General features: G+C 36.3%; 1 protein-coding gene and 1 pseudogene across 1 annotated transcript in view; both read left to right on the top strand.

Annotated features, from left to right (window-relative positions):
* LOC138154688 (sodium channel protein type 9 subunit alpha-like) overlaps nt 1-16387 on the top strand; it is a 146204-nt gene that overhangs the window by 117121 nt on the left and 12696 nt on the right. The window contains exons 22-26 of the mRNA XM_069079663.1: nt 4876-4980; nt 5685-5966; nt 8720-8773; nt 10114-10248; nt 15183-15287. Of these exons, the coding sequence (XP_068935764.1) occupies nt 4876-4980; nt 5685-5966; nt 8720-8773; nt 10114-10248; nt 15183-15287 (681 nt within the window). The remainder of the gene's footprint in view (nt 1-4875; nt 4981-5684; nt 5967-8719; nt 8774-10113; nt 10249-15182; nt 15288-16387) is intronic.
* On the top strand, nt 1668-2405 carry LOC138154789 (dnaJ homolog subfamily B member 6 pseudogene; annotated as a pseudogene).

Below are 16387 nucleotides of genomic sequence, written 5' to 3'. Positions count from 1 at the left end.
AGAGGGATGGACTTTGGAGAGGAAAAGGGTGGCTTCATCAGGGACCAAATGGAATAAAATAGGAAAAACAAAAAAATAAACAAAACAGTCCTATTAAAGCCCAGGGTGGTTCTAGGGATGGACTTCCATCTTCTGATGGGGAGGAAATGGTAATGATGGCTCAAGTGGAGATTGTGTGCCTTAAGATTTTGGAAAGTGCTGTGAAAGAAGAGAATACAGATGAGACATAGCTGGAGACTTGAGAATGTTGAGAACTTCACCCTTAACCAGTTGCAGATAGCTGGAGACATGCCTTATTTATCAAATCCTATGAAAATCATAAATGCTGAGATTGGAATTTACTTTGGGAATTTACTCAATCCACCCATCCTTTGCTAATCTAATGTGTGCTATCATGATCTTCTGCATCCTTCAAGTTCTGGCTCCAGAAATTATCTGATCTCTTTTTTGTCCCTTGAGTATATTCTTGACTCCAAATATAAACTTATTCAGATTATAATACTTCTTGTATTATTGTTTGCCTTTCTATTCTCGCTACCATTCCCTTAAGCTAGATTCTTTCATCTAATACCTGAATTATTACATTACTTTGTAACTTGTCTTCTAGCCTCCAGTCTCTCCCCAATCCTTATTATCCTTGACAAAGCAGTCTTCCCTAATATATTGCTTTGCATATGCAACTCCCCATTCACAAAAATCTTCAGTATTATCACTGCCTAGAGAGGTGTCCCTACTCTTCAACCTTTCATTCAGAACCCTCCCCAAGCTGCCTTATACTGACATCTCCAGACTTATTATTAATTCCATTCTCCCTTCAAACTGGTCTGCTCATTGTTGTCCCAATACCCCACACGCATTTCTGCCCCTTGCTTTTATTTACATCATTCCTCCTGCTAGAAATCACTTCCATCGCCAGTGTTTATCCAAGTCCTGCCTGTCTTTCAAAACCCTGTTCAAGTCTAGAAGTCTTCCATTCTATTCCCAGATCTCAGTGTTCTCTCTCTGCACTGAACACTATGACATTTATCTGTGCAACTCATTTGATATATGCATGTACTGCTTCTCTTATCATTTTGGCTATTATGTATGTTCTGTGCCTCTTTATTCAGTTAGATTTTGGGCTCAGAACCAGATCTTTGTATTCTCAGAGTCTAGCAAAGTGATTATCATCATCATTGTCATCACAGGTGGTACTTAGTAAATAGGTTTTCTTATTTTGGTTCTTATTTAGAATTTCATTGTGTATCTATTTTAGTACTATATTGAAGAATACCCTGTGATTCATTTTAAAGTACTCATTAAGAGGAATCACCTCTGTCCCTACCGCTACCACCACCACCAATACCACCAGTATTACCAGAGCGTAGAGGAGACTGGTGGGCTCCACTGCTCAGCCCCTCCTGACCCCACCGCTAATTGCCAATATCACTTGGCAGGGAGCAGGCCAAAGTATTTATTTGACTGTCTGTTGCCTCCTATGAAGGACTTGTTCCAAGAAACTGTTAAAATATGGTAAATTAAGATGTGCAGAAACATGCCATAACTGAAGATATTAAAAAGGCATAAAATTGGCACTTAAGTGATACCCCCCCCCCCAGATAATCCTGAAAATAAAAAAAGCAGAAGGAAATTCTAATAAGTAGTTGTGGCCTGTAAGGAGTTAAGGGATGCTTAAACAACAAAGAAAAGAAGGATTCACTGGCAGTGGTGGAGGTGGAAGTCATTTTGATAATCCATTTGAATATGGATTCATGTACCAGAATACCTATGATGGCTTCAGGGAAGTTTTTGGTAGAAGGGACCCATTTTCATTCGGCTTCTTTGAAAATTCTTTTGAGACTTTTTTTTTTGAAAATCAAAGAAGATCTCATGGAAATGAGCCCTTTTTCTCTGTTAGTGAATTTCCAGGTTTTGTAAGTATTCTTTCTTCATTTGATACAAGCTTTGCTTCATTTTGGTTCAGTGGGGCAACTTGCACATCATTTGATGATAGTGGGATGGTTAATTCAAATTCACATCAAGTATCACTAAAATAGTTAATGGCAGAAACATCACTACAAAGAGTAAAAGAAAGAGTCAGAGTTGAAAAAGGTGATCTGTTAAAGTCTTTAAGAATAAACTGTGTAAAAGACAAAGAAGCCTTAGCAGTGGAGTACAACTGTAGAGGAGAGAATGCCCTGCTTTTCCAGTCATCCAGTACCCATTCTCAGAAGATGAATCAGCCTGCTGATGCCCCTATCAAATATGTGCCTCAAAATATTTCTAAGCTGGAGGAGGGACAAGATGAATCCTGGATCACCAGTGACTGAGAGTTCCCCATTTCCTTAGCAGAACACAAAGATGATAAAAGGAAGAAATAGAAACAGAGAGGAGAGCAGAAGAAATCAAGCAAAGGAAACTATTAAAATGGACTTGTCAGAAACACTGGTGCTTCTTTACCATCTGATCATATAACATTTGAGTGTGTGTGTGTGTGTGTGTGTGTTGTTTTGGTTTTTCACATTGTTAAGTGAAAGACAGTATTTTAATATTGTACTAAAACTGCACTGTCACAGATTTTAGTAAGATGCCACTTATTTGTTCATATCCAACTCTTCATGGCATCATTTGGAGTTTTCTTGACAAAGATACAGGAGTGGTTTGCCATTTCCTTCTCCAACTCATTTTATAGATGAGGAAACTGAGGCAAACAGGGTTAAATGACTTTCCCAGGGTCACATAGCTACTAAGTGTCTGAGACCAGATTTGAAGTCAGGAAGATGAGTCTTAAATGACTTCAGACTCAATATTCTACCCACTGCACTACCTCCCTGTCTAGTGCGATTAATAATGGGTTGTCATATTTACAAGTGAAAAGACTGCTAGGTTGCTAATTGATGGTTTGGGGGTTGGACATTTGGAAAATCGTAGATGGTCTTTCTTTTATTCCCTCTCCAAGGGGGTTAAAAGTTAGCACAGAAATGGTTTTCCCCTGGGGCCCATTAAATTAATCCATCTCATTTTTTTCATTGATGCAACTTTCATACAGACTCCTGCCATAGAACATTGGAAGCTCAAGCTGGGATAAACTTAATTGGTAGCAGGTATAGGCTCTTTCCTAATGAGGTAGAATATATGCTACTTAGCAAGATAATTAAAGATCTCAAAATTTAAAGATGTTATGGTTTAGTCATGTCCAACTCTTTGTGACCCCATTTGGGGTTTTCTTAAGAAAGATATCAGAGTAGCTTGCCATTCCACAGATGAGGAAACTGAAGCAACCAGGATTAAGTGACTTGCCCAAACATGACAGCTAGTAACTGTGTGAGAATACACTTGAACTCAGGAAAGAGGAGTCTTTATGACTCCAGACCTGGCACTCTACCCACTGTCCCACCTAGCTCCCTGATGTAAGGATGCTACAATACTAGTAGTTATGCATTGAATCCTGAAGAAAGTACTTTCTCTTACATTGAAGATAGCCAGGTCTGAGCTGAGAGTAGTGAATCACCTCAGAGGTGAAATTATTCCTTATGTCTATTATTTTTTTAAATTTTATTTTATTCAAGGCAATAGGGATTAAAGTGACTTGATCAATGCCATATAGCTAATAAGTGTCAAGTACCTGTATCTGGATTTGAACTCAGGTCCCCTTGACTGTAGGACTGGGGCTGTATCTACTGTACCACCCAGCTGCCCCTCTTATGTCTATTATTGCTTTAATTACAAAACTTTCCAACCTGTCTGAATTTTTCTTTAAAAATCTACACTTTTTTGAGGGGGGGCACAATGGCAAAGAATCTCTCACTCATTTTATTGTATTTGTAAAATTCTTTTGCAGTAAATATACAGGAATCTGCCCAATAATAATTGTTCCACAGTTATATTATGATTCTTCTCACATTGGGACATGATGAGGGAGATGGGAAGCTGGCTTAAAGCAACATCTGCTATCCTAAGTGAAAGGCTGACCTGACTTGCAGTTTGCAAACATTCCCTTTATTAAAAAAAATTTGATTTAGATCTGGCAGAATCAGATATCTACTTCCTGTAATAAATTCATTTTCATGAACTTATTGCTCCTTAACCTTTTTTTTTCCTTTGAGCACTGACTAGAATCCTTGTATTGCTTTGATTTGCATGTTACTTGGCAATGAGGTCCTCTTTCCCTCTTAACACTAGGGCCTCTGGGTCACACTGCTTTGTGCTATTGTGTCTTAGAGATGTAGTCCTTGTGAAAGCTTTTGTCACTGGAAGGAAAAAAAAAAGCCAGCAACTTCCACCTAACAGGGTCAAAGACTGGGCTATCTTTGGAAATACACAGCAGGCTAACATTCTATAACCACACATTGAGTTTGGAAACCAGAATACAAATTTAACCTCTGTTTGAATTAAATGATTGTTAGCACCATGTTTAAGGAGCTTTTATTAAGGGGAGGAGGTATTAGATAGGAGGAGGGTAGGTCAATCTGGAACACTGGGGTAGCTTAGTGTTTATGTTTATCATGAAAAATGTAACTTTAATAAACATTAAGTACTTCACACTCAGGATTTTTAGGTACTACATTTGGGAAACATACTGTTACTGTTAGTGTCAAGACCTTAAACTTGTGAAACTATAAATGTTAATCATATTTTTTAAATTTAAATTTAAAAACAAATGCTTCTATTGGGTCTACTTAGGCCAACAAACTATATTTATTTTATTGTTCTTTCCCTTCATTGTCATCAATGTATCTTCTCTTAAATGCGTTAGAAAAATACTTTCTCACAAGCTGTTATTCTCTTGCATTATTTCTTCATTATTTTCTTAACATTCTTTAATACATATCTTTTTCATTTTATGGAGGGGTTTCAGATGATAATTGTGAAATATTTATCTTTGTTTACACACAGGTCTCTTTGGTTAGTTTGGTAGCCAATTATCTAGGATACTCAAAGCTTGCTACTCTGAAATCTCTTCGGATGCTAAGAATTTTATCTGTATATATAGAAGTGAGGGTAAGAAACAAAATTTTCTACAATAATTTACCCATGGAGACAAAGTAATACAAACTGTGTGGAAAATAAGACTTTCTAGAAATGCTGAACTATATATCCTTCTGTAGTCTCAAAACCCATAGATAGATTCCTATTCCATTACATAAACTCATGCAGGCTCTTAAAATCAGATTTTATCACTTAGATTTCCTATCTTTACATCTCATAACACACAAATATTTGGTATAGAAAAGACATCTGAAAAGTTCAGAAGAAATTCCACTGTTTCTATTCACTTTTTTCTATTGAGATTGTGATTTTATTGATATAGATTACTCCCTGATGAGCAAATTCACTTTACTAGAGATGCGTGTTGCCTCTTCTGCAATTCTGTCTTAGATACTTGCTTAGAACACTAAGAGGTTAAGTGACTCACTCAGGATCATACAGTATATGTCAGAGGTAAAAAAATGAACCCATAACTTTCTACCTTCCAGTCTAGTTCTCTATGACCACTAGGTCATGCAGTTTTAATAGAGATATCAATTATTAAGAGGATATTATATATGCATATATGTAAAACATAAATATGAGTTTGGCTTTCCTATTTCTTATACAAGTATGATTATTCTTGGGATAGTAACAGTTTTGTTGATCAGATGGTAAAATTGGTTAATATATTGTGATGATATAAATTTGGTTGTCTATCATTTATTTTTTCCTAGGTGGTTTTGCATATTTTTTTAAAAGCAGTTCCATCCATCCTAAAAGCACTTCTGGTCTGCCTTATGTGTTGGCTATTCTTTAGCCTAATGGGAGTTAACTTGTTTGCTGGCAAGTTCTTCGAATGTGTTAACACCACAACTGGAAAAAGACTTTCCAGGACTATTGTCACCAATTTTTCTGAGTGTAAGATGCTCATCAGTAGTAGGGGAGATGTGCAATGGAAGAATGGAAAAGCAAATTTTGACAATGTTGGAAATGGTTACCTTTCTCTCCTCCAATTAGTAAGTGGCTTTTATTTCTACAATGCCTGGACTTGTGTGTGTATGCACGTGTGCACACACACACACACACATATTTCTGTCTGAGTATATTTTTTCCAAAATGTTTGGAGGAATAAAAATCAAGATTTTATTTTTCAGTGTTTAGTTATGAGTTTACAAACAAATATAAAAATGGAAGTATATTTGACAAAAATATTTCATGATGCCTTGATAGTACTATGGGAAAAAATGTAGGTTAGATGATAATGTAGTTTGTTGAAGTCACACCTAATTGAGTGGACATATCCAAGGTTTATTTTTTAATGGAACCATTCTTGAAGTATTCTAGTGGATAGAGTGGGGTGGGTTCTACCTGTTATGTTTTGTTTTTTTTTCCAAACCTGTTTCATCAGTCTTCATGTGGAAATTTCTTCCATCAGTGCTGATGAGTAACTCCTCTATTATTTAAAGCCTTAGAGAGTTGTCTGGGATGCTGAGAGGCTGATTGACTTAAATAAGTCATATAACCAATATGTATCAGATGTGTGATGGACCCAAGTCTTCTTAACTCAGAGGCTGGTTTCTATACACTTCTCCAAACTGCTCTACTATACAACTTTTATTTGATTGATTACTTTATTGAACATGTAGACGGTATATCTATAAAGGCAACATTCAAAAATTATTTAAAAATTTAGAAAAATTCAACGTTCAAAAATACTACCAGGTCAGAATCTTATGAAACAAAACCAAGAGGGTGAAATTTTAAAAGAAAAAATGTGAAGTTCTTCCAGATACAGATTAGAGCAATAAATTACACAACCACTGGATAGGCAAAGATTTAGAATAACAAGAGTCTATATATAAAAGACCCAGGGGTTTATTGACTACAACCTGAAAATTAATCAATAGTGTGATGTAAATGTTAAGCCAAAAGTTTACACAATCTTAGACTGTGTCATTGGTAATGTCCTTTTCAAGAGTTATGGCTGGTCCTGGCTGTCTGTTCAGAACACATTTGGAGTATTCTGTTGCACTATGAGTGTCACATTATAAAAGGATATTGACAAATAAGAAATTATTCAGAGAAGAGCAACTTAAACCTTTTCACGTGAGGAACAATTATGACAAGTTGATACCAAAGCTGTTTCCTATATATATATATCATAGGAGCACATCTGTTTTTATTGCTATTTGTGAATGGAATGTTCCTCTTAATATTTTTGAGATTTTAGAACTGTCTCAAGCAGGAACTAGAGTTTAGGCTGGGAACTGGGAGCAAATGAGAAAGAGTACAATGCATTTAAGTGTAAGCGAGGGTCTGTGTCTGTCAGACAATGGACTGACTCCCTCAAGTTCACCAGCCACCACATATTTTTCATCCTAGGTGTTGCAGAAGAGAGAGGTGGAGTTGGAGTATTAGAGGAAATGGAAAGAATATGGGACACTTAAAATGATATATTTCTCTTTTCATTTTTATTTAATCAGCTGTTTCTAGCTTATTTATATAGGAATATCCTAAATATTGAATGAAGAATCAAGCTTCTGTGTAGTGACATAGTTAAGGACCAAAGTGGTGAGACCAACCACATGCTCTAATTCTAGGGGTTCTTAACCTAATCTCTTTGACAGGTTAGTAAAGCCTATGGATTTATTCTCAGAAAAATGTTTCTAAATACATACAGTGAAATATGTAGGACTATAAAGAAAACCAATTATATTGAAATTTTCCAAATAGGTAGGTAGGTAGATATAGGTGTATTTGGATAAATATGGCTTTTAGAGGACTCAGAGTCTCTTATTTGATTTTTTTAAGACTATGAAAGGAAATTGCAATTGTGGGGTTTCAGAAATCAGCAAAATGGATGACTGAGGCAATATAGGTTTATTGTGGGTTTTTTTCCCCAAAAGAAAATTAAAGTATCCCTTGATTTCATTGGTAGAGGCAACTACTGGCTCAGGAAACTTCCTCTACCAATTCAGGTCAGCACCTTCTCTGCTGTTGAATGGAGAGCTAGTATGCTAAGTGACTTGCCTAGGATTAGCACCCAGCATGTACCAAAGGCAGGACTTGAACCCAGTTCTTCTTGGTTCTGAAGATGGCTCTCTATGTCCTACTTCTTTCTTTCTTTTTCCTAACATCTTCTAAAGTTATGCTACCTGCCTCTCTGTAAGATTTGTCCTGGTGATGCAGTTGGAATAGACATCTTTATTCTCTTTTATGAATTATCAATTCAATTTTGTCTTGTGTTCACTGTGTTCCACTCTTGCTAACAAAACTAATTTGCTAGCTGAGGATGAGGAGGATGAGGAGGAGGAGGATAGCCCACACATCCATTGCTTTAATACTTCTAGAGATTTCCTTACACAAAACTGTCAGGTGGTACCTAAAATATCTATTTTACAGATAAGAAAACTGGAGCTCTGAGAAGTGAAATGCTTTACCCTTAGTCACATACCTGGTAACTGTCAAATTGTAGTATTTACATAGCAGTTGTTGACCAAAAATAGGATGGAGTTTAATTCTAATATTCAGAATATCCTAAAACTCTTATTACAGTGCTAAGCTTAGCATTGGTTTACTAGCCAAATGTGACATTTTGAAGGAAGAAAAATATACATTAAGTTAAAGTAGTATTTTGAAATATGAAAAGATTTACTTATCAATAATTACTCAACCTAGATTTTTGACCTGTCCTAAACTAAGCTTGAAATCTCTCTTGTTCTTAACTGTTACCTCTAAAAGCAAAATTTAATAAATGTAATATTTGCAGGCCACCTTTCAAGGATGGTTGGATATCATGAATGCAGCTTTTGATACATTTGATGTAAGTATGGGACAATGCATCACCTAATGATAACTATCTTTAAAGTTAGCTAAACTCTTCACAAAACTTGTGAGATACGTGGGTTACACAGTTGGGAAGTAGGAGAGTCAAAGCACAAACCCAGATTTTCAGATTAAAGAAAATGAAGTGCTTTTACCACTACAGTGTGCTGCTGTAACCACCACCCACAGAATCAGTAAATTAAAAAAACAGATATTTATTATGCACTTACTAAGTATCAGGGATACAAATGCAAAAACAGGAAGAAATCCCTCAAGGAGCTTTTATTCTAATGGAGAAGAGAACACCTGAAAAGGAGTTGTAATGGGGGAAATTGAGGACACCTAGTGCGGGAGAGTGGTTGTAGATGAAGTCCTATGGTGATGAGTCAACAATGCAGGCTGAAGAGGAAGGAAAATGGGGTTGACCTTAGCCTCCTCCTTCAAGTGGACCAAACATTCAGAGAGAGAAGATACAAATGCAGAACTTACTTCTCATGTGAGAAGTAGTTGACAGATAGAGTGAGCTTCCAGGATGAATAGTGTTCTATGACGTGCTAGAAAAAGTCCTATGGGGAGTCAACCCAGAGAGTGTAACACAGAGAGGATAAACCCTGCCCACAGGAAAAAAATGATAATTGCTCACAATCATCTAATGCTTTAAAGTATCCAACATGCTTTGTACATATTGACCCTTCGAGGGAATAGTATGTTGTTTCAGTTTTGAAGATAAGGAAACTAAACCTGTGAGAGTTCTGACCACTTGTCCACGGTCACAGAGCAAGTCTTTGTCCAAGTCAGGTTTCAAACCATCACCTCCTAATTCCAAGTCCTTTCTACTTTCTTCTACTACGTTCTCTCCTGCCTGAGTGACATCTTTAACTCAATTTCTAAGGATATTGAAAAATAATTCTTTGAATTAAATGAAAAGGTGCTAAAAACGATGAATCTGTTAACTAAGTAGAATCTGTTTCACAAGAACTGCTGGGAACTGTAGCCATGTTTCAAATATTTATTTGTTCTCTGAATTGCATAGTAGTTTTTCCTCCTTAAAGGTGGAGCTATAAAATAATTTTCAAAACCTGTGGATTTTCGTTTTCAGATTTCAGAATATCTTTGGTTCCCATCCCATGGGTTTATTTGTTAATTGACACAAAGTCAGAATGACTAATGTTAGCCTAGGTAATAAACTTTTAAAATGAAAGCAAAATTTTGGCTCCTAGATAATAAGACAGAAAAAAATGCTCACACTTCTTGCTAAGAGTTGTTGTATTGAATTGAAGTCCTTGATCAGTACTGATGTATTGCTAATGTTTGCTCTTGTTATTTTTTTTGGTTCAGGTGGAAAGTCAGCCTGAATATGAGAGGAATCTCTACGTGTATCTTTACTTTGTCAACTTTATTATATTTGGTTTATTCTTCCCCTTGGTCTTCTTCATTAGTGTTGTCATTAATCATTTCAAACAACAAATAAAGATAAGTATTCCAAATTTTTTATTATTCAATCTAGTTGTATTCTGTAAACTTTTATTAAGAAACTGTTCTGTACTAAGGTACAGTACTAGATATTAGGGACACACCCACCCATACACCCCCACATATACATACACATTTCTGCTCCAAGAAGCTTATATGAATGAACTGGTGGGAGAGTATGTGGTGGGGGCAGGGAGGGGTCTGTGTGTCTGTGTCTGTGTGTCTGTGTATGTGGCTGAAACCACATTTACATGGATAACTATGACTGGAGCTAAGGAGGGTTCTAAACAAAGTGGTCCGGGAAGATTTGAACAGAGAGAACATTTTCAACTAGGAAAACCAATCCCTCCACTAACCAACAAGAAATTATTAAGTCTATACTTTCTGCCAGACTCTGTGACAAGCTCTGGGGATAAAAATAAAAAAAATAATAGTCTCTAATGTCAAGGACTTTAAATTTTAATGGTAGAGATAACATTTGGAGAGGCAAATATGTACATGAAATAAATAAAAGGGATTGGAGCAGCTAGGTGGTGCAGTGAATAGAGCACTGGCCCTGGTGTCAGGAGGACCTGAGTTCAAATGTGGCCTCAAACACTTAACACAAGACTAGCCGTGTGACCTTGGGCAAGTCACTTAACCCCAATTACCCTACCTTCCCCCCTGGATAAATAAATAAAGGGACATGAGGGAATTATGGGATAGAACTCTAGCAGCTGGGAAGGTCCAGAAAAGACTTCCATGGAGAAGGTAGTGTTTGAACTTATTCTTGAGGAAAACTAGAGATTTCAAGAGGCAAAAGTGAGGAAGGAGTGTAAAGATTTGGAGATGGAAGATAGTGTTGTGTCTACATAACAGCAAGGAGGCCAGCATGTCTAAATTATACTATGCAAGGAAGGAATTAAAGTGTATAAAGGGGAAGGAAAAGGAATAAACATTTATATAGCACCTACTATGTGCCAGGTACTGCTCTAAGTTCTTTTACAACTATTATCTCATCTGAAGCTCACAACAACCCTGAGAGGTAAATGGTATTATTATTCCCATTTTATAGTTCAGGAAACTAGGACAAAGTTTAGTGGCTTGGCCAGGATCACCCAGCTAGTGTTTGAAACTAGATTTAATCTTAGGTCTTCCTGATTATAAGCCTAGTATTCTGCCCCCTTTGCCACCAGATGCCAATCTAAAAAAAGACTGGAAAGATTGGAATGGGACAAATTTTGAAGCACTTTCCATGTCAGAGGGAATTATATTTTAGTGTATAGTTAAAAGAGAGTCACTGGAATTTATTGAACAAAATGATAACATGATCCGATGAGTGCTGTAGGAAGTTTGCTTTGATGGGTCTCCATAGTATAAATTAGAGTGAGGAAAGTGTTAGGGCAGGGGGAATAAATAGAAGGCCATGGCAACAATCTAGGCAAGAGTTGGGGAGGGCCTCAGCTAGGCAAGTGGCTCTGTGAAGGGAGAGGAAAACATATATGCAAAAAATAATTGTTATGGATATATAGACAAAGTATTTAGCAACAGATTGGATATGTGTGGTGAGGATGCGTGTGGACTAGAGGATGATACTGAAATTGCCTGATGATACCTGAAATATGAGAAGGATGTTGATTCCCCAGTAGTGCTAGGCAATTTCCAAAAAGGGGGTAGATTTGAAGGTTGGGGAACATAATGAACTGTGCTTAGAACATTTTGAGTTGGAAATACAGGCTATCCAGCTGGAAATGTCTGATAAGTAAGTTGGCTATGTGGGACTGAAAACCAGGGGAAAATTCATAGAACAGTTTATACCTAAACTCATTCTTGAAAGAAGAGAATCATGAAAAGATAGATGAGGAGGACTTTGAGAAATTTATTTTTTTCTTCTTCCTTTTCAAAATTGGGAAAACAATTGTCTGTTTCCAGTGTGATGATATGTTTCCCTTTGTGATTTCTCAAAAGATTATTATTACCAGTCCAACAATCTCATCCACAAAGTCTCTCCATATTCTGGAGTATAGTTTACCCAATTCTGGTGACATGTGCATAATGAAGGCAACTAGTTGATTATCTCTTACCATATTCCTCCAATCTTGGATCTGAATTTCCTGTTATTTTTTATCTCTTTGTTCTATATTTCCTGTCTGAAAATCAATGTCCTTGGTAAAGAAAACAGAAGCAAAATACATGATAGTTCTGCTATCACTCTGTGGTCTAATAACCTAGTCCTTTTTATCCCTAAGTATAGTCCTAGATTGTTTTTTTTTTCCCCATCATTCTCTTTTCCTCAGAATAGGCAATAATTCCATCTTCTTGTTCTTTATATCCATAACAAACTTTGGACATATGGGACGTTATTATTCCTGATATTACTTTTTCAGGACCACTTAAAAGTGTTCATCCCCTCTTACTTTAATTTGCTTTCATCGTCCATACATGTCTTTAAAATCCAAATTAGTTGGTATCTACATTGGACTTTTATACCAATCTCTATATAGCCCTACTCTCACCACCCACATATAATTTTCTTGTCTCTTTGGAATGATTTTATCCCTCAGAGTAAATTATGCTTATTGAGATGACTTGCTTTGTAGAATTAGAGGTGGTAGGATTATGTTATGTTCTTTCTGTATTACTTAAAATCTACTCTTATGAAATATTGAGTTGATATTAGTTACCAATTCATATACTACTGTCCATATCTGGATTGAGGCATATGTATATGCTTATGTTTCCAAAGAATGCTCACAGAAGTTCTGGAACTACTGTTATGGGTAGCTAGGACTAGGTTATCAGACTTTAGAAAGATTGCTGGGAGATTGAATTTGTATTTTCCTTCTCTTTTCCCTACAAAGGACATTGGCCTTCAGAAGGGCAGTACAGAACAAAGTAAAAAGTTAGAAAAGTATTTAAATCCAAGACTGGGGAAAAGGGGGTACGGGAAGAAATATTTATATTACCTGTTATCACATACATATATGTGTGTATGTATATTTACATATATACATGCCTATACACACATATATACAAATATACACATAACATGTATATCTGAAATATATGTGTTTATATATTATGTACATATATGTCTTAATCCAGTAGTCTGTGAGTTGGTAACATCTATGGAGTTATAAGTTTCCAACTTTAGACTCAGAAGGGGTGCTATTCTTGTCTCATTGGCATATATCATTTTAGAACTGGAAGGGACATTGAAGATAATTTGCCCCAACTCTCATTTCATATATATGCATGTTGGCTCAGAAAATCAGTTGTTGGCAACTTAGAAAAAATTGTGCCACAGTTCTCCTGACCTACAGTGATCCTTGTGCTGTGCCCTGTTGTCTTCCTTTTATCAATCCTTACCTCCAATTTCTTCTTGCTACAACCAAGCCTATTATCTCCTTGTTCCCATAATTGAACAGCTTCCAGATTGATTTTCTATAATGATCAGCCACTGTACTTCCTATATCAACTATTTCAAACTTTTTCATCCCACTCCAAGTCATCATCCCTATATCTACCTGTTTCCTGCTCAGTAGATTATGGAACAGAAACCACGTTAACCAAGTTTTAAGAATTTCGAAAGGGGTAATCATTAGTGTAAAATTTAATCGATATTTGAGAATAGTGAAGTCTGAGAAAGTATTATTTCATTACAAAAATCATTGCTGAACTTTGAGAGGATTTTTGGTTGACTATTTTGAGCAAAAGAAGTCAATTACAAGGGCTTTGAGAACAACTGGATATTGGGAGTAAAGAAATTTTAACCATACCCCTAAACTCCAGTAAACCATTAGATTATTAGAGATTTTTATCTTAGAGCTGTCGTTTATTCAACTGAATTCAGCATAAATTTATTAGGTATTTATTGCATTCAGAGTACTGTTTTAGGTGCTAAGAGAAATGGATAAAGCAATTATTATTAAACTTTGTCTTTGGACCAAATACTGTGGTAGTAGAGGTTTAAATATTAGTTAAGACCTAGTATCTGTTTTTCTGAAGTTTATTGTATGTTCAGAAAAGGTAATGTGAAACATTCACAGACAACAAATATACATCAAGGCACCTAGGTGAAATTGATAAAGGGTTAGAGGTCAGGAAGACTTGTGTTCAGATCTGCTCTCTGACACTTACTAGTTGTGTGACTCAGGGCAATTCACTTATCCTCTGCCTCAGGTTCCCCATCTGTGAAATGGAGATAACAATGGCACCTTCCTCCTTGGGTTTTTTCAGAAATAAGGAAAGATGAGATAATATTTGTAAGGTGCAGACCTAAACTTAAAAGTACTATATAAAATTTAATTATTATATATGTACATGTCCACATATTCATGTGTACATATTCTCAAATATACACTCATGTATATGTATGATGCAGCTAGGTGGTGCTGTTCATAAAGCAACAGGCCTGGAGACAGGAAGACTCATCTTACTTAGATCAAATCTGGGCTCAGACGCATTAGCAGTGTGGGCAAGTCACGTAACCCTGTTTGCCACAGTTTCTTCATCTGACAAATGAGCTGGAGAGGGAAATGGCAAACCATTCCAGTATCTATGCCAAGAAATCCCCAGATGTGGTCATGAAGAGTTGGACACTGGAAAACAATGAAACAACAAAAAGCAGAATGCTCAAAAATAGTGAACAGAAAGTGAAGAATATGGCTAAAATAACACCTAGATTAAACCAGCACCAGGTGATGAATCCATCTATCATTGCTGACATATGCAGTCTGGGCATTTTATGTATGTACATCCTTGTAAATACACAGAGCTACATGAAAATACATACATTCCTTAAGAGAGGCTTTTATTTAGTGCTGTAGGGGTGAGTTTTATTTTAAATGTAAAAAATTTTCTATTATCATAGTTCCAAAAATGAGTATTAGTTGATTTGGAAAAATTGAGACAAGAAATATTATTTTCATAGTTTTCTTTCTTGCTTTTTTTACATTGGTGGCCTAGGTATCTTCATGACAGAGAATCAGAAGAAATACTACAATCTGATAAAAAAGTTGGGACATAGGAAACCCCACGATTCTATACCTCGACCAATGGTAAGCAAAATAAATACTTCTCATCCAGATTCTCAAAATATCATTTTTTATTACATCCTTGAAAACCTTATTTTTTTTTTTTCAAAAGACAAGCGGATGAGTTTTATATTATGCCAATCTCTCTTCTCTCATTTTTGACCATCTACCATAGTGGTGTCATATTAATTAATTTTTTAGGACTTAGCCCAGCTCTGCTGTCCTTTTGTGTAATATAGAAATTATATTCACTCATATTCTTCAGTAAGTGTGTGCATTCTCTGCCAGTGTTAGATTCAATTCTTTCATTCCTTAAAGTGATTAGTTCCCTGAATTACTGTGGCCAGAAAAAAATCAACACCAAAAATCAAATCCTCCTGAAATAAGACTTTCAGCAAGATTGATCCTAGAATGCCAATCCAGGAGTGGGCCTTTATTTAAAGGTTTGTTTTTTTTTTAATTTAATAGGACCTAACAGAGCTTATTCCACATAGACACATACTTTGAAAGTAAAGGATCAGGGCGGCCAGGTAGCACAGTGAGTAAGAGCACCAACTCCAGTGTCAGGATGACACGTGGATCGAATCCGGGCTCAGACACTTATTACCCACCCAGAAACACCTGGCCATGTAACCTTGAGCAAGTTACTTAACTCCAATTGCTTAGGGGCGGCCAGGTGGCTCAGCGAGTAAGAGCACCAGCTCCAGTGTCGGGATGACCTGGGGATCAAATCCAGGTGCAGATGCTCAGCGCCACACCCAGAAATAACTGGCCGTGTAACCTTGAACAGGTTACTTAACCCCAATTGCTTAAAAAAAAAAAAAAGTAAAGGATCACCTCCATATGCCAAGGAGGAGTTATTTATTAGTTGCGGATATGACCTCTGAAGGAACATGAACAGTATACTGAATACAATATCTTTTTTTGTTAGATGAAAAGCATTTATTAAACACTTACTATGTGCCAGTCGCTATGCTGAGAGCTAAGAATTCAAATATAAATATGAGAGTTGAAGCATTCAAGGAGCTTACATTCGATTGAGGGAAACAATCCTTTTCCTTTTTCTTTGATCTCTTTGGGAAATAAACCTAGTTAGTGGTATTGCTTTATCGAAGGGTATACAT

Source organism: Petaurus breviceps, unplaced genomic scaffold (genome assembly GCF_028583685.1).
Source record: "Petaurus breviceps papuanus isolate PSGF00001 unplaced genomic scaffold, PetGlider_PUasm1.0 91133, whole genome shotgun sequence".
In the NCBI taxonomy this organism is placed as follows: Eukaryota; Metazoa; Chordata; class Mammalia; order Diprotodontia; family Petauridae; genus Petaurus; species Petaurus breviceps.
Note: the sequence above shows the minus strand (reverse complement) of the source record. Positions and strands in the feature narration are given on the sequence as shown.